At 38.7% G+C, this 24,153-nt stretch overlaps 1 protein-coding gene across 6 annotated transcripts in view; it reads right to left on the reverse strand.

Annotated features, from left to right (window-relative positions):
- Window positions 1-24,153, reverse strand: part of Pcdh15 (protocadherin related 15) — a 1,498,824-nt gene that overhangs the window by 589,802 nt on the left and 884,869 nt on the right. For 3 of the 6 annotated variants that reach the window (XM_063279552.1, NM_001271377.2, XM_063279553.1), the window contains 2 exons: window positions 5,465-5,479; window positions 4,903-4,968 (listed from right to left, as the gene is read on the reverse strand). In XM_063279552.1, the coding sequence (XP_063135622.1) occupies window positions 4,903-4,968; window positions 5,465-5,479 (81 nt within the window). The remainder of the gene's footprint in view (window positions 1-4,902; window positions 4,969-5,464; window positions 5,480-24,153) is intronic. The other 3 variants (XM_063279549.1, XM_063279551.1, XM_063279550.1) reach the window with 1 other exon arrangement.

Raw genomic sequence — 24,153 nt, forward strand, 5'->3', positions numbered from 1 at the left:
TTTGTTTTAAAGATGACTGTGGGAGGCACTTTAAAAGTAAAGCATTTCAAATCGTTGTGGAATTATTGTTCTTGTCAAGTGGTCACTAAGAGCCTGCCCAGTGTTGGTTTCTATACTCTATTGAAAGGTGAAGGTTTTAACCCATTCCATATTCTCTCTGTCCTTTGAGGAAAATTGACAGCTTGATTTTCAGAGTAACCCAAATCACGCATACAGCCTCTGAGGACAAGGAACAAGAGTGTGCTGGAAATAAATTCTTACAGGTAAAGGGAATTTGGATGAGAAAGGACATGGGGTGGAGAAGGAAAGTGTAATCTGAAGACTCAAGAAATGAATGTAAGGACAGGTACCCGGGGGAACCATGTTTAGGATGGTTCTTGGAAAAGGCCAGGTACTGGACTTTAAAACCAGCAACTGGGCAGTGACTTATCCTCCACCCCTCATTCCTAAATGATTTCCATAAGAACCCATAGTGAAAATTGCAAAGCACTAAACACACCAAGTCTGAGCATGCAAGTGATGGCCAAGAAGGAAGATGAATCCACCTCAGTTCTGGCCCATAAAATTGTAGCCCTGAATATGCTCTTTTCTTTATATGTAAGGATCTCTGATTTTTCTGTTATTTTAATTGACTTCTTCCACTCCAGATTCCCCAATGAGTGTCAAAACTGCCCTTGGGGACACTGACCAGCACAGGTGCCTTTTGATCTACAAAGAATCATTAAATTAAGCTGACCTATTCACAGGAAAACTTTCTCCTTCAAAGACACTGGTGGAATTCACTTTCCTACTGTTTACAAGTGAACAGCACCCTCTCTCTTATTTTGTAGGGTAGCAGCCAAGCCATTCGTGTTACCACTGTTTTATGTTTCTACAGTTTACACAGATGAAAGAATTCCAGTCTCTAGCCATTTCCTTGATGACAAGACTTTAATACTACATTTATAGAAAGTCACTCACTGCAATAGTTTTACTTAGGAGAAATTGTGTATATGTGCTACACAATTCAATTTGATATAATTCAGGCTTGCTTCTAAAATACACATAGTTAACATAAATGTTAGAAGGAAAAGGCAAGCACCTAACAGAACCTGGTGCTTCTTTCCTTAGATACAATGGATAATTTGCACAATTAATCCCTTATCATCTTTGGTTATCATGACAATTTAAGTGTAATTGGGCAGTCACTGATATTTGCAGTTATTTCTTTCTATAACAAAATGTTTCAGCTCAGTGATCATTTTTACATGATGGCTGCCTGGTGTACCTCTTCTCTTCCTAGTTCTGAAGTCATCCTATTATTTCCTGTTGCTTATTTAAACCTATAGCCAAAATTGATAATATGATTAATATGAGAAAATATAAAGGCTTTGCAAAATTCTAATAAACTTATAGACCATTTGAGGAGATAAGCAAGAACTTGTTTTTTAAGGCTTAGAAACTTTCTTCTCTGTGCAGTTACATATTCAGACAGATGTCACCGCTGACCTTTTGGAAAACCATCCTCTGGTACAAATGAAACAAGCAGTGTGTTGCCCTGTATGCAGCCTCCTGGTTGGACACAGCCAAATGGTTTCGTCTAACAATGGTTATCTTGCAGTAGCAATCAGGAAAGAAGTAAAAATATATGGGGGAGTCAGACACAATAATACTTCCGTAAATCACAAGAAAATGATTCCCTTATCAATGTGAACTATGTTCACAGTAAACAAAATAATTCAGAGAGACTTGATGATCTGTTGGATAAGAGACGGTGATGGAGGAGTCTAAAATCATGATTATAACTGTGTAGCTTCTATAAGCAATAACCAGGCCACCATTATACTAAGACTCATTTTTCTGCAGTTAGAAATAAGTTAGGGTACTACGACATCAGGGAACAAAATAAAATATCTTTCTCATTATCTAAATGTTAGGATTCGGGTGTACAGCAAAGAGCAGCTGTTTGACAGTGATAGAGATGACTGACTCTATTATCGCCTAACGACATTATCCTATTGGACAGATTTTAGTACCTTGTGCGATGGTACAACCATTGTTAATTAACCAAGATAATTTTTTTTCAGACAAAGTTCAGGCTGGCCTGAAACTTGCTGTATAGCTGAGGTTAGTCTTGAACTTACAAAGACTTACCTGCCTCATTATGGTGTGGCTGGAAGGGTGGGCTGCCACCCCTTTAACGGCCCAACTTTTAGTATCTTCTGTCATTACACCGGTTTTGTCTCTAAGTAAATAATCTGATGTAGAAAATTCTAGTTGTTTTAAGTATTCTACACTGTCTGTTACCTATTCCAGTTACAGTGGTAACTGGGCTTTGACCAAGAATTATTCTGGAATCTTGTGTCAATGCAAGAGAGAGAGAGAGGAGGGAGGGAGGGAGGGAGGGAGGGAGGGAGGGAGGGAGGGAGGGAGGGAGGGAGGGAGGGAATATGAATTGACTTCATCTGGCTGGCAATAATTTTGCAGAGCAATGTGGCAAACATACCTGCCAAGTTAGCAGAAGAAAGGCTTAACCAGAACGGATCAATCCTTTCAAAGGCACATGTAGTAAATACATACTCAGTTTTATTTCCAACAGAGCATTATATGTGTTTCCACAGCTTATTATCTAGGTAACCCAACTTTTTTAAATGTGCAAAACACACAAGTAACAGAGGTACTTTATTTAAAATAAATGCATTATTATAGAAACATGATAATGGAGGGAGGGAGGGGGGATGGGAAGAATATACAGACACAACAGATTATATCTATTACTCTTTCACTAGCCTGAACTCATTCAAAGAGCCACGACTCAGGCTGGGCTCAGGTGAGAACGCCCTCATGATTTATTATGGTCTCTGAAATAATTGCAAAGCATCTTTCCATCTCTTGGATCCTTGAAAAGCAGGATTTTATTTACTTTATTCTCACCACTAAAAGTAGGCAGAAAAGGGGAAATTAACACATTGTTTAATATCAGGACTGAAAATACTTGCCTTAGTGGGAGTATTTTTAGTGTTCCTAGATTATGAAGGCCTATGGTCCTGAGCTGTTTCCTGACATTCTCACAGTGAGGACAATGACGCACATTATAGTATATGGAAGAGATTCCCTAGATCATTGTAGTTTTAGAAATTTCATGTAAAAGCAAAATAAGGGGCAACACATTTACCATAGATTGATATTTATACTCTGTGTTGATGCTCGGTTTTGGCACCCTTCTGAGGAGTTGGCAGTTTTAGTAAAATATGTCAAAAGAAAGGAAGCACAACATTCTCAGATTGCATCAAACAGCCGAGCTACGCTCCCTTCAGATGCCAGGGCAGCCTTGACAGTCTCTTCCTGCACTCTTTAGAAAGGCAGGGTTAGGCTAGCTCTAAAGGAGACAGACAGCAGTGCTTTGGCCCTGAAGACACACATGCTAGCACAACTTCCTCAGGTGAAAGCGACTATTTTATTTCAGCTCCATTTTAAGTACAAAGCAATTGGCTAAAAATAAGGAGAGGGCACTGCCACACTCTTGGGCTTTATGCTTCTGCTTAAAGAAAGTCAAACTGCATCTTAAAGAAACGCAGGTCTGCTCTGAATGGAAATACTTAATCATAAGGAAAGCATAAATCTACCCATGAAAAAGGGCCTTTGCCTATTATAGCACTTTAATATATTTTCTCCTTTGTCTATAATTATACTTCAGTTCCAATTTGTTCAATCTGGTCATAATCACTCACTCCATATGTTTTCACTGTAGATGAGAAAATTAATTTCTAAATAACCCAAATACATTTTCATAATTACCTAATATTTTTTTTAAATTGTGTTTGTTCTGGACATTTTTTTTTAAATGGAGGCTAGCAACAGTGCAGACGCTTTGGCTATGTACAAAGACCATGGACGAAAATGGAACTTGGCAGTCATTTCTCAGGTGAGTAAAAGAAGTAATGATCAAAATAATCCCATGATTAATTGGAGCTTAGAGTTACAACGTTCTATCACTAGAATGCCGGCTATTGTTCTTAAAGAAAGTCTAAGTAGAATTATAGAATAAAAGCAAATTGTCAATGAGTAACTTGACACAATCCCTTTCCTTAAAGTCTAATTCCAGAAGAAAACTCCCTTATTACAGGAGGTACACTAGCAACAACCAAGAAAGTCATGTAGATGTACAGTGGATGAATATGCCAAGAGCGCTCTTTCCCTGGGTGGCCCCAAACTTCGCCATCTTCGTATGTCCCAGTAGAGGGTGGGACTTTATGACTATTTTAAAGCTTAAGCACATGAAGAGAAAGTTCTGGAACAAAATCTAACTTTTTTGAGAATACACACACACACACACACACACACACACACACACACACACACAATTAAGTATGCTGAGGTAACACTTCTAATTACCACAGACAGGGGGAGTGGTATGAATCTTCAGGCTTCTTCCCTGCTGTCAGTTTTAGCTGTGTATTTGCTTTAGTTCCATGCAGACTTCCTGTGAGCCATACTCAACCACTGTGTCTCAACCAGTTTCAAGCCTTAATCTTTACCAGACACCAGACAGGGCTCACAGTATGGTCCCTTCCTTGGAGGAACACATTTCATTTCACTTACATGATTCTGTGTGTAACTATCAACTCTACCTATTTGCAGAAACATCCCTACATGTATGTGATTCATGTTTGGGATAATCTAGATTATTCACTACTTAGAGCTGAAGACTTCTATTTGCCAAAAGAGTCTTTTGTGACATAATCCAAATGAAGCATTTCTAGTGGCGATATATTATAAAGCCTTGAACAGAAAATTAAAGATGCATCATTAGTAGATTTTGAAAAAGCTCTTGTGTAGAGTCCCTGACCATATCATTGTAAAAGCTAAAATGAAAACAAATTCTTAATATAGAAAGAATTGGGAAACACAGAGTGCACTCACCATTCCGACTCTCTTCATCAATGGCCACAATGGTAGCTGGTGGTCCTCCCCTAGCTAGTTTACAATCTAAAGAAGAGATAACCAAAGGCTATCATTAACAATTAATTACAAAGGAACTTGCACAAAGCAAATTTACTAACATGTATGAATATATAGATAGATATGATATTAAAAACTTACAATCAAATTAATACACAACATTTTAAGAGTTTTACTATGAAAATAAAACACTTTCTAAGGCCCACACAGATTCTATGATACCACAGCTAGACACTGTTCAAACCTTACTGTGAAACCAGCAAAGATGGCGAGACAGCAGTCCTTCTGGACAGAAATAATGGAATGGTAATTTAACGCAGAGAAACAACATAGAGCGATGATTAACGGGGTAAATGATGAGAATGCTCCACAACAGAAACAAACATAATTGGAAATTAATTGTGATAAAGGGCATAATTACAGAGAGTGAATAGAATTTTAATAATGCTGTAAAAAGAGGAGAGCAAAAATGGACAAAGAAGAGATGCCCATGAGGTGCTGTGGATTATTTTAGTCACCTTACCCTCATATTGCCAGTCTGTAGTCAAAGGACAGAATCACCAATGGGAGCAAATCAGAAAACAGAAGAAAGAAAGGAAGAAAGGATACATGTATATATTTAGCAAGAGATTTGCATATATATAAAGGTCATTATACAGTAGTACATGAATTACATAATGATCTGTGGCTAGGAAGCACATCAGATTTTATAATTTGAACATAATATTAACACCAAAAATAGATAACATATAGTTATACCATTAGCATAGGACTATTGAGTAGTATTTTAGAGTAATGTGTTGATAACATAAAGTACATTTACATACAGTATAATATATAAAATATATTGCTTATAAAGAGTGTTTACCCCTACACTGACATCTTCAGAATAGTATCTTTTAGTCAGAAGTGACAATGAATTCATATGTTAAACACTCATTGTACCTTATTGAGGCTTACTCAATTATGGCTCTAAAAATGGCATTATAACTTCCACAAATTAAAAGTGAAGGCTAAGCTTACAGGTTGTCACACATACATTTCAGAGTTACAGATGCTCCTCTGCATTACATAGAGTCTCTTATGTGTTTCTGTGTATGTTTATGACTACATGCATGCTGGAAATCATCTGTCTATCATCTACCATCCATCCATCCATCTATCTATCTATCTATCTATCTATCTATCTATCTATCTATCTATCTATCTATTGATCTATGTATCTATATATCTGTGTCTATCTACCTACCTACCTACCTACATACATACCTACATACCTTTCTATCTATCTATCTATCTATCTATCTATCTATCTATCTATCTATCTATCTATGTATGTATCTGTGTATCTATGTATCTATTTATCTACCTATGTATCTATCTATGTATCTCTGTATCTATCTATCATCTATCTATCTATGCATGTATCTATCTTTCTATGTACGTATGTATGTATGTATGTATGTATGTATGTATGTATCTATCTATCTATCTATCTATCTATCTTTCTATCTAACTCTATCTCTATCTCTCTATATATACAGCTAACATGTTTGGTATCTGGAAGGCAATTTCAAGATTTTCTGATAAAACGCTGCCTTTTATGTATGCCAGCATAGGCCATACAATCTTAGGAAGCACAGCTCTGAGAGATGCACCTTCTTTTGAAGTAAAAATGCGACAGGTCTGCAGGCTTAATCTCTTCCTCTCTGTCAATGTTCAAGAGTCCCTCTTCATAGTTCATACCTGTGGTAACTCCGTACTCTCTTCTCTCCTTCCTACATCTCCCCACAGCTTGACTGTCTATCCCCTCTGCTCTTACAGAGCTTTTGTCACCAGCCTCCCAGAAGCCCCGTTCCTGGGAACAGGAACAAAGATAAAATACGAACATTTCTTTTGCCAGAACATGTTACTTGTCTACTTTGAAGTAAAGACGAACCTTGAATGACCATCTAAATTTTCTCTCCTCTGACCCAGCTCTGCACCAATCTGGCTTAAACGGATCCTCAAGTGTTCCTGTGTGATTACTTTCATCTATTGTATCTCTGGTTGTGAGCCTGGCCTTTAATGGCTGAGCCATCTCTCCAACCCCAGGTTAGTCTTTGTACGGCCATGACAGAGAGTGGTATACTTTGGGAAATGTGGTACAAGGTTATTGGGAGCAAAACCTCATAGAGAATTAATTTAAGTCTCCTAGAACCATGACAGGTTCCCACAAGACAGACACGGTCTGAAACGATGAACCTGGCGTCGGCCCCACCCTTCATCTTCCCATGTCAGCATGTGGTCCTTTCTTTGCCTCATGATGTTGCCACTGATGTCTTTAATGAAGACTGAATAAAAGGCCAAGCAGATGGGCGGGCCAATTTCATATGTGAATCCCAAATGGTATGTAAGAGAAAAATCTTTATCATTTCTCCATCCTGAGTTTTTGTTTGTTTGTTATCGATTTCATGAGAGCAAAGGTATTAGGTAGAATGGGTGGAGACCAGAGGAACAATGATGTAAACTGCCACATAGGTAGAGCTCAATGTTATGTCTGTGGAGTCAATTATTTGAGACAATTACAAAAGACAGAAATCACTGAGACAATGCAGTGACAATTAATTTGCAGGAATGGATGGATAGATGGATAATGAGAAGGCTTAGGCAACTGAGAAGGAGAGGAATAGGAATCCTGGTTGGTCTGTGTAGAAGAGGATTCTAAACTGTACTTGTCTCTTGGGATGTGACATGTATTCTTCAGAACTGTTCTTGTGTATAGCAACGACCTAAACCCGTCACAGGGACAGAGAGTAGATAAAACTAACCCATTCCAGTGTGAACACTGGTAGGTAAAAAGACATTTAACTAGTAGGTTTATGAGTAAGCTGGAGGGAGGAAGACAGAGGAAGTTAACATGTAAATCCTAATCTCTCAACAGTGGGTTACTACAGCGGGGAGACCTAACTACCAGCAAAATGACTCAGCTGGGATCTGTACCTGTGGCATACTTGGTGAAAGGGAGAGCTGACTCCCATATGTTGTCCCATGACATCCGTATACCTGTGATGGCGTGCATGGGATGTGGTCACACATAAATACAAACAAGTCAACTAAAATGTAATAAAAAAAATTTACAGAAATTTAGATCTTAGACAGTTAAAACAAAACAAAAATAAAAGGTAGAATGTGTGTGTGTGTGTGTGTGTGTGTGTGTGTGTGTATGTGTGTGTGTGTGAGAGGGAGAGAGAGAGAGAGAGAGAGAGAGAGAGAGAGAGAGAGAGAGAGAGAGAGAGTTTCATACCCAGTCATGTTTGGTCTACGGTCCCTGGTTCATGGATTATTTCTTCAACATATTTGAACATATCTGCTTAATGCTTTAATCTTCTGGCAGTCCCCTCTTCTCTGTGGCCAATTTTATTTTTCTTTAGGAGTTTGAAGAAGCATGGCCTCTTTTACCATCTTCCAACATGCATTCCATTGACTTCATTCCCTATTTGGGAAAGTATCATTTAACCTACATCTCCCAGAGCTACCTTAAGACTAAGTCTGTGCCCAGCAAAAGCTGCTTCTGAGAGAATACTATTTGTTTTCTGTGAACAGTGGTCTGCCTACCTTCAACATCTTGTCTACCATGCTTCCAAAAGATATGTTCAGACTTCCTGTTCCCTCAGTAGTAGAAGACGACACAATGTAAATGTTTAACTCAACTTCCTTTCAGTTAGATCCTCTAAGGGTTCCCATTCTCTACCAGTGAATTACCACATCCAACCTATACTTCAGGATTGGCCTAAACCTATTTTCATTTTATTATTTTGAAACACAGAACACGAATGAAGGGAAGCTTGTCAGACAAATAATCTATTAATAACATTATTCAAAGCAGTTCAAGTGTTTGTTTTGAAATGGTGCATTCATGAAAGTATAATTAGCTCTGAGATGCAGGAAAACATTTTAATAGGTTTATTTAGAATTTTCTTGAGGAGAAAATAATTTTGGATGGACCAGGCAAGGATTTATTGAGTGCAAGATATCCTCACTGAAGTCAGAGGGAACACTAAGAAGCAATTTGGGGTTTCCCTGTCCTTTCTCTACGGCCTGTTAAGAATCCACCCGTCATGAGTTTGCTGCTGGTGTGTGGACCTTGGAAATGGACTCCTTCCATCTGTTTAATTTAGTCTTCACTGTCCTGGATAAACCACTTATTGGTCTTTCATGCTGAAAAATATCAACCTCTTAGGTTCTTACATATTTCCAACATCTACTGTATTATTATTAAGTGTGAGATATGAGTGCCAGTATCTGAATATCAAGGTAGCTTATTCTACAGATGTGCCATCATGCTCAGTGTACGCCAGGTGTCTCTCAATGATCTTGGGTCACTGGTTGGACTGAAGATCAGAAGGGAGGCCTAGAGTGACATGCAGTATCATGACAGAGAATTAAACCCCAGGGCGTTCTGGTTGGACGGTTGCCAGAGGACCACTCAGACTCAGCTGCTAACTGAAATAGTCACCTAGAAGAGGAGGCAGCCAGGGAAGACTATCGAACTCTAAAAATTTCCTTTAATACCAAGCAATGTATTTGCAATAAAACTCAGAGCTATTTGTTGACTTTGGTCATGTACTGACATGATACCTGTCACCTGAGTGTCAATGGCTGGCACAGAGTTTCCCCACCAGTTTTCTGGGAGTTCCGTTGACCAGACAATGTCTGCACTTAGAATTTCAAAGCAGAACTACAAAATCAAAACTCAGTTTTTACTTAGTCCCAGTTCAAACCTGGCCTCTCTCAATCACAGGGGAAAGTAAGCAGTCATATTTGCATGCCACCTCCTAAGTGAATTTGTCTATGTCTATGGGAGGTGGGATGAATATATTCAAAATATATTATATGAAATCCTCAAAGCATTGATAAAATATTGTAGAAATGACCAGTCATGTTAGATGAGTAAAAATTAAGTATTTTTATGCCTAGAATTCAATATATAATGTTATTTTAGAGGAAAAAGTCAGAAAATGTGGAAAAGCCTACTAGATGCTATAACATACAACCTTCTCTCACCTCTCAAACTCATTTAGTGGATGTTCTAATGGAAGGTAGATTCCAGCCTTTTTCCAGATTTTCTTCCCCTTAATAATTTCCCATTCATCCATAGGTATCCACAAGCCCTGTTGATGTTTCACGATTTCTAATTTTTACTCTTTGTGACCAATCTGCCCTTCATTTACAGCTTCTACAGATGTCACCATGAGCCTAACTTTGCCAGGAAAACATTCTCTGGACCCTGACTAGGTAAGCAACCCTGATGCATGTTATTCGTGTAATTCCCCACATCCCTGACATATGTTACTCCTGTAACTCCCCACACATCCCTGACACATTTTACTCTTGTAACTCCCCACATCATTACAGCAATTTGAGATAATTGGAATCCTAGTGTCAGAAAACCTAGTAAAACCCTAGAACTTTTATATACTCCTCATGGTGTATCTTATGGATGAGATCATATTATATATTAACTTCCCCCCTTTTCCTTTTTAATCTTTCAAACATCCTTAAGTACAAAAAACTGGGAAAAGATGGGAGACTCATTAGTTGTATAAAAGACGGGATAGTTGCTCTCTTCATAACCAGAGGGCATGTTTCCATTTCAGTAAAAAGGAGAGGAAATGCTTACTTGCTACCAATTATTTATAATTCCTACTGGAGCTTCAAACTCTGACTATCTGTGGGGAAACCCTGCTAATTAAGGTTGAAGTCAACCATGACCGAATAGGTCCTCTGAGCTTGTGCAAAATGGTGGATTCCCTTTACCATCTGGGCTTCCCCTTCTCTGTCCTTGTCTGGGGAGCCTGACCTTTCTCTGACCTTGTCTGGGGACTCTGACCTTCTATACCCAATACATGGGAAAGATTGAGTAGTCCTTGGCAAACCTACAAGTTCAACTCCCTCTATCCCTGTCCCCATAAGAACCTGCCCAACCAGTACTGGGGATTCCTGGAAGGTCTCTCCAAGCAAACAAGTGATTTCCAGTACTTTAACTGCTAGCCAATGAAATTCACCCTAAGAAGTCTTGTCCACTCTCCAACGTATATATACACTTATGCTTCATCCTGACAAAAGTGTACACATACAAGTTCACCCCAATAAAGATATACGTACAAGCTAAGATCCTCTAGAGAGCCATTTCAATTGGAGACCATCAGAGAAGGTCTTTGTCTAAAGAACTGTAACACTAAGGTTCTCTGAGAAGGTCTTCGATCTCTTTTTCCCCCAGCACTCTTTCCCAGGCAAACTAGGATCCTGAATACTCAACCTGTTCCGGATTCCTGGACACTCTGAGTGGGAAGAAGTGGTAGATTTGGGACAACAGCTGGACCCCGACACATGTACCACAATTATCTAGTCTGGACTTAAGCAATGTTACAGAGTACGGTTCGGCGGAGCAATGAGGATGTGTTTAAACATTTATAACAATTTCGTTAAAGTGTACTTTAAAGGAGTGATGGATAAAGGCTTCGGATGCTAAGACTCTGGGAAACCTGAATGATGTCATACACTGTAACTCAAGACAGGCGATAGGTCCAGACTTGGCACGTTATAACTTTATAACTTACATATAAGTCAAGTCTTTATCAGCATCATATAATTATCTGAATCATTTGAGATTCACCAAGGTTTTTAACTTACTATCATTATTTAACACAATTGTCAAATTAGTCAATTTTCATCTCAGAGGCAAACAAATATAAAGCCCACTCATCCGATCTCTAGTTCAGTCATTTCAAATCAAAATCAAACCCTAGGGAAGTGTATTTTGCTTTGACATTTGAAATCTGTTGTTTAATAATCTAACATCAAGTAGATGGGACATCTCTCCTAAAGCTTTCCAGATCTTACCTTCAACTTAAAGTGTCTCCTGGAGATTAATTATATTGTTAAGTTTATTCTGCCACATTAACTAAATTATCTTCATTCTCTTGTTTTATTTTAAATTTTTAAAGAGACCACTACAGAAAACAACAGACAATCAGAATTCAGTTATGTGTAGGTTGATGTCTATATGTAGGAGAGGGCTGGAAGAAGTTAAGCCAAGGCCTGTCATTAGACAGTAAGAAAGTGGGGTGGGCACAGAGGATTTTTGTTCGGTAAGGGGAGAGAGAGGAAAAAGGAAGGAGAACCAAGATGGAGTCAGAGAAGGGCAACATTTACTTTTAACGGGTTGCTGGAAGTTTATACCACAGCTATTAGGGGGCAGATGCTGGGAATATAAACAGAGCAGTGGTAGAGAACTGTGAGAGGTTAGCTGCTGCTGGGACTAGAGTGGGTCACAGAGCTGTGGGGAACTACCTGCTGTTGGGATCTCTAGAGCATGATTTTACTGGGTTGCTGGGACCAGACAGCCAGGAGAGGGCGGCTAGCAATGGGGGGAAGGGGGAGACTGCCAGAGCTAGAGGATAGTTAGAGGTAGCATGGCATAGCGCCACACTAGAACCGACAGCCGATGAGATGAAAATACCCCGCAAATGCCATGTGGCCTTATGGTGCCGGCACTAACGTGGGGTAAAAGACTCTATATTTTAATAATTACCACAATAGCTATGGAACCCAATCCAAATGGATAGATACATCTACTGAACAATTCTCACGCTCAATACTTGGGGCATACTGGGGATAATGGGGGCAAGATGGGGTGGAAATATTTTGAGAGCCAGAAGAAGGAATTTTGCTGCCTTAATCTTACACAAAGAAATACAAGGAACTAAAGAATCATGAGAGTGAAGAAATAGGCTTCCTCAGAGAAGAGTAGAAAAAAATGATTATCTAGTGCCCAATGGTTGACCCTGAAATAGTATATACAGGAAACATTACATATATATTGAGCAGTTATATTTTGAAATATATATATACTTATATACATATACATACAAATATACATATATTTATACAAATACATACTTATACACATATATACAAATATATATAAATATATACAATTATAAATACATAAATATATACATATACACACACACACACACACGTGTGTGTGTGCATGTGTATGCACACACTTTGGTGAGTTCCCTCCAAGTCCTCCACTGTCCCCTCCAAATTATTTCTTCTTTATTTAATGTTTCCTAGAAATGATTTTAAAAATCCACTGAGTCCTCTTAGATAAGAAAAAGAAGAAAGGAAAGGAAAGAAGGTGTTTCAGTACCCAAGTGCAGCACGGTGCTGGAGGCACAGGATGAAAAGCAGGCACACAGTTGAGATCCAAGATGCTCCTCCAACTAATTTGTTATTGTCTTTTCTAATTCTTCTTAATGAGGTTTTGCAGAAAATGCTCAGCCATGGCTCTACAAATTGACTCCAAGCTTCTGAACTGACTCTGGCATTTAAGATCACATTCTCCAAGCAGGGAAATTCTCAGCCTTTGTTTAGATTTACTTTGCTTGTTTAAATAGAATTATTCACCACTAGCCAATTACATACATGCCTAAGCTTTTATTAAAAAAAAACCAAGTTGTTGACTAAAAAACAAAAAAGATAATGCTTTAATTACTGATAACACTGTTGTACAGGTGTGAAATATTTCAAGAAGGTAATCTGCCAGATTTGCCCACTAGTGTGTTGGCATATTATCTTCCTTTATTTAAATGGAATAGTATGGATTTATTTTTATTTCTGTGGCCTTGGAAGAATGTGTTGATACTTAACACTGTGTTTACGAGTTTTCATTCATACCTGAACAGGGACGTTGTTGGAGGGAGAAGAAGAAAAGTGTTTCATGTGAGTACCATTTGAAGTTTGACTAGATACAGGTAGCTGAAGGTAAGCAATGTTTTTCTACTGAGTAATTCAATAGTTAATTTTTATTAATTAAGAAGTATTTTTACATGGGTGTGCCTCATACTGAGCACTCTTGCCTCCCACCTCATTATTACTCCTGCCCCTACAAATCTCTCTCGACACTTTTAACTACTCGTTTTGTTTTCGTGACCCACTGGGTTTATCAGTGCAGTGTCTTAGGATTTCTATCTATGGCTATGATAAACATGATGACCAAGAAACAACCTGGGAAGGAAAGGACTTATTTGGCTTACACTCCCATCATCAAAAGAAGACAGGACAGGAATTCAAGCAGGGCAGGAACCTGGAGGCAGGAGCTGATGCAGAGACCATGGAGGGGTGCTGCTTACTGGCTACATGGCTTGCTCAGTCTGCCTTATTATAGAACTCAGGACCTCCAGCCTGGGGACAGAACCACCCACAATGAGCTGGGGTTTACCACATCATTCACTAAAACCGTTCAGTTCTTTATCACTATGGCTCTGTAGAAGAGCTTGAGATCAGGGGTAGGGACTCCCCCAGCCATTCTCTAATTGTTAAGAATTGTTTTCACTGTTCTGGGTGAACAATCCCCTCCCAATCACAATCCTCCCCCCATTACCGCCCTCCCCTCAACAATCACGTCCACTGGGGGTCCAGCCTTGGCAGGACCCAGGGCTTCCCCTTCCACTGGTGCTCTTACTAGGCTATTCATTGCTACCTATGAGGTCAGAGTCCAGGGTCAGTCCATGTATAGTCTTTGGGTAGTGGCTTAGTCCCTGGAAGCTCTGGTTGGTTGGCATTGTTGTACATGTGGGGTCTCGAGCCCCTTCAAGCTCTTCCAGTCCTTTCTCTGATTCCTTCAACGGGGGTCCTGTTCTCAGTTCAGTGGTTTGCTGCTGGCATTCGCCTATGTATTTGCTGTATTCTGGCTGTGTCTCTCAGGAGAGATCTACATCCAGTTCCTGTCGGTCTGCACTTCTTTGCTTCATCCATCTTGTCTAATTGGGTGGCTGTATATGTATGGGCCACATGTGGGGCAGGCTCTAAATGGGTGTTCCTTCAGCCTCTGTTCTAAACTTTGCCTCTCTATTCCCTCCCAAGGGTATTCTTGTTATGGAGGCAGTTTAAAATGACGTTCCTTCCCCTCAGATGACTTTAGCTTGTGTCCAGTTAATACGAAACTATCCAATACAGTTGGCTATCTGTTAATGTTCTGAGATGCTCCTTTTACAGTCAGTTGGCTTGGTAACTTATATAAAATGAAAAATACTGGTTCCTTGTTTCTGGGAATCTGTCAAAAGTCCATTGTTCAGTGGTAAAGAATAAGACCCAAGAGCCCCTCCCACTTCTTTGAAAATAATGTTAGGGCTGCTCTTGTGAGGGTCTAGTATAGATAAATGTGTAATTGACTACTGCAATGATTCTGGAGTCTGGCATTTGTAGTCCTTCCAGCTCTTATAAACTTCTCTCTGCTCTCTTCTACAATGTTCCCTGAGTCTTAGAGGGGGTGATATAATGCTTTGTTCAGGGCTGATGATTCTCTTCATCTTGGCCAGCCATAAGCCTCTTAATACTTTATACTATAGAGAATTAACGTTGAGGTTCTAGTATAAAAAAGGGAATATCCAGCTGGGATCAGACAGGGATGGGAGCAGAACGTTATGAAAATAGAAAGAAACAGGAAAGTGGTAAATATCAATGAAGACGAACTATTCACTGTTTTTCTATTCATTTCAATGTGTCTTCTCAGGGCTCCCCTGGACGCAGTTTGTAATAACTTGCTCAGGGTCAGCAAGACCACAAAGTCATCGCTGACAAGTCTAAACATGGAATTGCCATCCCCAAATAAATCTATCTTCTCTCCATATGACACCAGAGAGGCGAAGTGCTGGTAATATCTTTACATGTAACTAGGTCAAGCCTGACACTATACCATTCAACGAATAATTTCTCTCTGCATCATAACCAGCTCAGAGAGCAAAGCAGAAGTCAATTCCAACCAGTGGCCTAGTGCAATCAATTCTGAGCAGAAAGGAGATTCTCACTGGCAAGTGTGTTCCAACCTTGGGTTGAAACTTGCACATGTGTAACAAAGCGGAAATGGTCATAGCATAGAGCCATGATAGTTTCAAGTGTCCTACTACAAGCCCATCCATTCAAGGCTCGTTTTGAAGCAAGAACCTTATAGAGGACTACACTTGGAAGATCTGCTGCTGTTTGTGGGATCTTGTGGGATTAGACCATGCTTCACTTCATTACATTTGCATATCTCTCGTTTTACACGCTAAGACTAAAGAGCACTTAAAATTAATTAATTAGAATTGTGTTGCTTCTGATCTTTAATTGTTATGGTCTTTCATCATATTAGCATTCATTCAGAGTACTATGTGTTAGCATTTCTTCTACGCTCTACCCTACAGCTACCTGGCAACAGCCAGGTGTTCCTGGGGCTGCTTGGCCCCTCCTTACGCTCTTGCTTCTCTCTGTCCCTTCTCTCCACATTCCCCTCCCTTCTCTCTCTACATGTTCATGGCCAGCCTCTACTTTTCTGCTCTCTCTCTCTCTGTCTCTGTCTCTATCTCTCACTGTCTCTCTGTCTCTGTCTCTCACTGTCTCTCTGTCTCTCACTGTCTCTCTGTCTCTCTCTGTCTCTGTCTTTGTCTCTATTACACCTTAAACTTCCCTCCCCATGTCCTAAATAAACTATTCCATACTATATCTGTCATATGGCTGGTCCCTCAGGGGGAAGGGATGCCTCAGCATGGGCTTACATAGGCACCCCTTTCTCCTGCACCATACCATACATACACCAAACATACCTCTTCCCTCTTTTTCTTTTTATAAAACACACCAGTATGAGTCAGATTTTCCCCTATGATTAGAAAAGACAGCCATAGCACAGAGACTGAGACTAGACCTTCTTGGAATATATGAAGCCTTAGAAACAGTGGAGGTCTTTTCATTTCCTGTGGGAGCGTCACTATGACGCTGTACTTGATGAAGACCAAACATGGACCTTCTCAGAATGTCTGAAGTATTAGCAACATCATGTAGACCTCTTCAGATTGTCTCATATCCCTGTGCTACTAGATGTGGCATCTTCTTGGTTTATTTTCCCTTTTAAGTTTGGTAATGTTTCTACAATTGGATGGATATCTTTTGGAAAATATAAGTTGCCATAATCTAAGGAATGCATCACGACCAGAGTTCAATATAACTCAAATGTCTGTCCTGTCTTGCTACTTAGAAAAAGCTAGGAATAAATTATAAAACCCAGACAAAAGTAAAGAACATGTAGATGAGGGGAAGGGTAAGAAAGGACATTTCTGATCTGAGTTCTGGGATGGACAGTAAGAATTATCAAAGCATACAAAACTCAAAGGCATATTTGTATGAAGTAATGTCTCTGTCCCCTAGAACAGCTTGGCTGCCTTATGGCAAGTTATACTAATTAATAGGCATGGTATTGACGTTAGCTTATCATGTAGTGTTCAATTTGTGCCCACTCTTTAAATCAAAGAGGATGAGAGTTATTTTAGAAATAGTTCAATCTACACCACTTATAATAAAAACAAAAGCTATAAAATGATGGTTCTATACTTTGCCTTGTCAAGGATTTCAGCACAGCGAGTACCAGATGATTGTTTTAGAGATGTGATAGCTTTAAGAAGAAAGAAAGAAAACAAAATGAAGAAGGCAAGGTGTAAATCTATATAACAAATATGTTAAGGCAAAGCCTTGTGTCCCAAAACTTCTCGCTTCAGAGATTATATCAATACTAAAATAATCACATAAGAATATATGATTATCAAATTATAGTACTAGATAATTTAACAATGTGTGACTTTATTATTAGATTATCATTATTTAAACGCAGTCTGCATATACGAGAGAGGTAGAATTTCTATTCCTATTTCTGTGCTTCCTTTCTTCTACGTTTGCTGTTATTGTTGGCTTTGTAATCACATGGCTAAGACCTCAGAGCCTGAAACTGCTGCTCCCACACATTGTCATTTACCATGAGGGCTGGTGCTGTCTGTGGTCTCTCAAAAAGAACTCCCTGATATTGGATGAAGGAAGGTAGTTTAGTGATCCAAAGTGAGGTTGAACAGAGTCTGTAGGGAATGGGTAGTTCTTTGGGATCCGCTATACTAGACAAGTACTGTGTGGGCACCCATTTACAGGTATCCTGCTGGCACTTATAGCACTGGGGCTTCTAGAAGAAACTTCAGAACTGTGATCAGATATTATTCTATCTCTTGTGCTCTTTCCTCTGTAATTCATGTTTACTTTTGATTTTTCTGTGTAAATTGTCAGGTGTAATGTGTTACATATCATGTGTAATATGACAAAAAATTAATGAATCAGCCATTACAAACGTGTTCGTGCTGTGTAAAAATGTTTGAGAATGGTTGGACAGAGGGTTCAGCAGTTAAGAGTACTTCCTGTTCTTGCTGATTACCAGGGTTCCATTTCCAGCACCCACACCTGTGGCTTATAACAGTTTGTCCAGCTCCCAAAGACTGCAAGCTTGTTGGACAGTTACACACATGTAGCACACATAAAGTTCATGCAGAATACACACATGAACATATTTTTGGTAAATCTTAAAAATCTGTATGATTACCTATAGCAATGAATAAAACCATTTTAGAAGCATTATATAAATTCAGACCTTGTCATGCATAAAAATTTCCAATATTAAAGGATAAAAGATTAAATTACAGGTTAGTGGCAGAGCACATCCATAGGAAGCATTAGGTAAGACCCTAGGTTTGGTCCTCAGCTCAAATAAATAAAACACCTACTAGTATTAATATTAGTTATACACTAATGTTTAGAGTGACTAAATTATTCACACATTACATTTATTCTACAAAAACATGCTATTTGGGAGAGAAAGAACAAAACATTAAGCAAGAAAATAAGCTGAGTATGAGATTCCAAAGCGATTAGGAGCTTATAATCAGTATATAATAAAGCATTCTACAGTATGGAATCTTAAGAGTAGAACATAGCTAGATTTATATGTGGCTAAGCCATGAAAATAGTTACCTATAACTATCTCACACTGAAGGTCTCTAGAACGCACTGTTTGACTTGCTTCAAGAAGCACAGTGGTTGATGGGTTACACAATAAGGGCCACATTAATCTAGATTTTTTTAACTAGACATGTTAGTGACAAGAACAGGGAAGAAAGAATCTTGAAGTCAACCAGATTTTGTTCCCTTGAACAATGGAGCCATGGGCTTTGCATCATGAAGGCAGGTATGTCATCCCAAGAAAGCTGTAGATAGGACTGATGATCAGATCAGGGGCAAATATGTATCACCCATCCAGTCTACAATCTTCCCTGGACCTGAAATCAACTTTCATTGCATTCATTGTACAGTAAGATATTCTACCATGTACCAAGTAACCCAATAAGACTTTAGAAAGGTTAGAAAGTGATGGACATTCAGAAATTTAATGAAAAATTTAACATTATTTTCCTTTTTTAAAACAAAAATGTTGTTTATAGCCAGAAAGCTTTCTTGCCACCTCTATCAAGGTTCTCTTATTTACATTATTTTGTTTTACCTGTTTTAAATTTTTCAAATACACCAGGTATACAAAAAAGAAAATCCAATATATTCATAGAGGTAGTCATCAATAGAGATACAAGAAAACAAATAATTTTATATATATCCCATCGCTGATAAAAAATTGACAGAAATAGCCAGAGTTTTATTATTCTATGGTATGAAAAAACATTCCAATTCACATTCTAGCATATATGTCATGTCATCTATGTGTGTGCATGTATATATGTATTCTAATGATAGAAATGTGTTGTGGGCACTGTGCATATTTAACTTTGCTAATTTAGCAGCAAATTATTTTCCAAAAATAACTGGTATTGTTTTCATAGGTAAAGGCAATTTGAAGGCATCTCCTTCTTATAAAACTGGTATGAAAATTTTGTCATTTAAAAAAAACTAAACACCATTTCACGCCTTTAATTTTACATTTTTATTACTGTTTGGCAATTTTGTGTATTTAATGAACATGTCTTTCTATGAAACATTTGTTCAATTTTACATTGAATGGCCTCCTTTGGAAAATGTATCTTGACAACTAGATACTTATTCATTGTGTGTGTTGGAAAGCCTTTCGCAGCCAATGGAATTCACTGCTATTTTCCTTTGTTTCTTTTGACAAGGATATTGCATGTTGCTAGTATGTTATATTCAGAAGTTATCTGGTTGTTTTCTTTTTGTTTTTTGTTTTTGTTTTTGTTTTTGTATATTAACATCATTTTACTCTTTAGCCCAGGCTAGCCATCAACTCTTTGTACTCTTGCCTTAGCCTCGTAAGTGTTAGAATGCAAGCATGTGCTATGGAGCATGCTGCCCCAAGGATTTCATGATGTGACATCTTTGAAAACTCTCCAGGACATAAAGTTCTTTCTATAGAGAGATTTTTTTTTTACCATGCTTGACTTTTCTGTGTAGTTTGTGGAAAAACTAGTATTACTGTTGAAAAAAAAATCATTGTTATTAATTTAATTGGTGTTGTAATGTTGGTCATGAAATCTAGAGCTTTGTGAGGTTCTCTATCACTGAGCTACGTCATCAAGTAAAGCCGTTTCTAATGTGACAAAATTAATAAATACCTAATTTCTCTGAATGCTAACAGGGAAGCCAGAGACACACAGTACAGGAGCAGGAAACGGGGAATACATTTTCACCCGACTGGATCATGACCTAGATGCCACCTCATCACTAAATAAAAGAGATTTTTAACCTAGAAACTAAATGCTGCTTTTAATATATGGCTGTTTGGGGCATTGTGGAATTAAGTGAACATTTAGGCCTCAGAAGAGGAAAGCAGAACATTAAAGTGAAATAAGCTAATTCAATTGGAAAATGAGTTAAAGAATAATTTAGGGGCAAATATAGTAAAATAATTATCTTCATATAAAGAAGTAGAGTCACCGAAACACGATTTGGCATCTTATCTTTTTTTGGCTTTCTAAATAGCACGGCTTGCTTTGCATATTCTCTCTCTCTCTCTCTCTCTCTCTCTCTCTCTCTCTCTCTCTCCCTCCCTCCCTTCCTCCCTCCCTTCCTCCTTCCTTCCCTCTCTTTCTCTCGAATATGCCTGGACTAAACACCACTATCTTCAATCACATTTTTAAACTTTATTAACCTTATTCGAAATCTTTATTTTCTCAGCTATACTTACTTTCATTGGTATGCATTTGAAGGAGAATAGTCAGTCTGATTTTTAGTCTCAGAAAATAATTTTGGCTCAACAAAGTAAAGCTCACGGAAGAAAATTAAAAATATCATTCATTTCAATATCTTCAAGCCTTACTTAACATTTGCATAGCACATTGTTAAAGACAAATATAAATATATGCTAATTTAGTTTAGAATTTGTTAAAAATATCATTTAAAGTCTCTTTGTTATTATTAATTATATCTTCCATTAAACAATACCAGGTTTCTTGTCATTGGAATATAGTGATCACCAAAATGGATACCTAGAGGATCCCAATTGTTTTATTTCAGCCATTAGCTAAATGTTTAAAATCCACTGAGGATTGTGGGGCCTGCCCCACCCCTTCCCACTGATTTCAGACAAGGAAGTGGAAAAGTAAACCCTCTAGTGAAACTCCTCAAAGTCAACACCATCTCTTTACCACCTCTCTTAAATACATTATTCACATGTCAGTGTCATCACAGCACAGCCATTGAGACCTCAGCCCGTAGGCTGGGAAGATGGCTTGGTTGGTATGGTAGTTTCCAGGCAACCATGTGGTGCTGAGTTTGTATCTCCCCAGAACTGGAGTGAAAAGGCAGGATCGAATCTGCAGTCCAAGACAGGGTAAGGAGATTGCTAGCCAGCTGGTTCCCCTGAGTAAACTCTGCATTCAGTGAGAAACCCTGTTTCAAAAAAGTTTACAATTTTAAAAGGGAGAGAAGGGAAAACAGAGGAAAGGAAGACTCCCAGTGTTAACCTCTGCCCTCTGAAGATACCTGTACATTCATAGGAGGACACAGATGTAATAAACTGTCCCCCAACCCCAGGAATGATACCACTAAGAACCTTTATTCAATAACACAACCTCTGACACTGGTTTCTTTGGAATTGAATGGCATCTGAGGAAGCTTCTTGCTTTGGTTATGGAAGGTTACTCTTACCATGTTTCAGACTCCTCATTTATTCATAGGATAATCAGGGTATGTTCCTCAAAAAATTGCCACAATGTTTTGAACTATATATCTCTAAAACATAGAAAGTGATGCCTGCTTAAAAAGAACTTTGTGTTCAGTGGGTATTGCGTAAAGTGAAGAGAATGAAGGTCAGTGGTTTGCTGTCACTCAGGTGAAAGTTCTTGACTCATGGTTATGGGTTTCAGAACACTATCAATGGCTGAATGAGATGTAAATGACAAAGAACTTCATTATTTTTGTTTCCCCAAGAAAAACCTATAAATTTATCTGAAACAATCATCTGTTCATCTAACAGAATAGTTCAGTTATCAATAGTTTATTTCTGTAGGCTTCCATTATCAACCCCAAACCCCCACAATCCCAAACGGCCATTTGCAATATGAGATCAGCATTAAACCTCATGAGGTCATATTCAAAATCTGTAAAATGTCCCATTGAAACATGGCCTCTCCCATAACACCTGTCCAATGGACAGAACTATGTCTCACTGGCAGACTGGGGGAAAATCCATAAGTAGCTAGAAAAATCGCATTCCACTCATAATCCCTTCTCTTATGAATCTCCAACTGGTTGACTTGGAGGCGTTCCCATCATTTGAGGAACCCTTGGGGTTGATCTGCAGCTGCAATAGCCAGTTCTGATGATGCGCCTGAACTTTGAGGAGTCTCTGCCAAGCTTCCAAATGCAAATTTCACTTTGTATGGTAGGTGATGAGACGTACTCCAGAACAATGAGATGTGATCAGAATCACATAGTTCTGTAGTTCTGATCGATTGAAATCCATTGCATATCAAATGAGTGGCATCAGGTTATGCCCTGCACTAAGTCACTTCATATTACATAGCAATTACCCAGCACAGCACAGTAGCTTTCAGGGAATACCTTTCCCTGGGTGAATCTATCTCACAGAATAGCAGCTTGCTCTGTTTTGAGCACAAATGAAGATAACAGAATAAGCCTGAGTCTTTTTCGGACATTTAAACAAATGTTACCTGCCCAGCACAAACTGTCAGAGGCAGACTGGTAAATAAATTATTTACACAAGCAAATGTTAGCACCTATGAGCTTAACAAATAAAATCAGGAACACACGGTCACATGGGTGCATCAGAAACATGGCAAAACAAAGCAGCAATGATAAAGACAGAACCCCAGCAAAACTGACAGATGATGTAACACATTCAAGGAGGATTAGCTGACCCTAGGGGAGAGGCATGGCAGTTACCCTTCTCCATCATCCAGAAAACATCCTGCACAGAAAGACTGCTGCTTCTCCTCCAAGGTTCAAATACAAGTGTAGTTGCATTGCTGTTTTTGTTGTTGTTTTGTTTTTTTGTGGTGTTTTTGTTCTTATTTTTTATTTGTTTTTTGTTTTTGTTTTTGTTTTTGATTTTTTTGCTTTTGGTTTTTTTTTTTTTTGTTTTTTTTTTTAGCAGGGTAACAGTATTAGGGATGCTCCATGCCTATGGCTTATCTGGTCTCAGCTTCTTGATCACTTTACCACTGTTTGGTATGGGTTCCAATCTCTCAAAGGGGGCCATAAATGTGAGCAGAGATTGGTCGGTTACTCCAATAACACTCGTGCTATTATTGCACCAGGACATCTTCCAGATAGGTCTGTGTTGTAGCTGGCAGACTTTGTAGCTGGGCGGCATTAATGATTACTTTTCTGTTCTGGTAGTAGAGAGTGTACCTTCCAGAACCATGAATGCTAAGTGAAGCTTCTAGCTGTGTACCAGCTTGGCTTCTCACTTTCCTTTTTCATTTTTCAATAATTTATTGTTTCATTCATTTTACATCCAAATCATAGCCTCCTCTGTCTTATCATTCCAATCCTAGCCTTACAAATCCCTCCCCAGAAAAGGTGATGCACCCCTTGGGTACAACCATACCCTGGGACATCTAGTAAGGGCTGTCTCAGTCTCTGTTCCCTGCAGCTGGATCCCCAGCTTGACCTCTCTGTGTTTGACAACATAAGTAAGTGTTGTCTTCAGCAATAGGACCATATCATTAAGTAGGCAAAAGGCTGTGATGTTTCGGGAGGTATCCATGTGACACCATTGACCATAAAATGGTTACATTCCAAATGATGTCTTGCCATTCTCAAAGATCAGTTCCTTGCTCAGACATTATCACAGAATGAGAACAAATGCAGAGACCCACAGCTGGAGAATCC

Source organism: Rattus norvegicus, chromosome 20, assembly GCF_036323735.1.
Source record: "Rattus norvegicus strain BN/NHsdMcwi chromosome 20, GRCr8, whole genome shotgun sequence".
In the NCBI taxonomy this organism is placed as follows: Eukaryota; Metazoa; Chordata; class Mammalia; order Rodentia; family Muridae; genus Rattus; species Rattus norvegicus.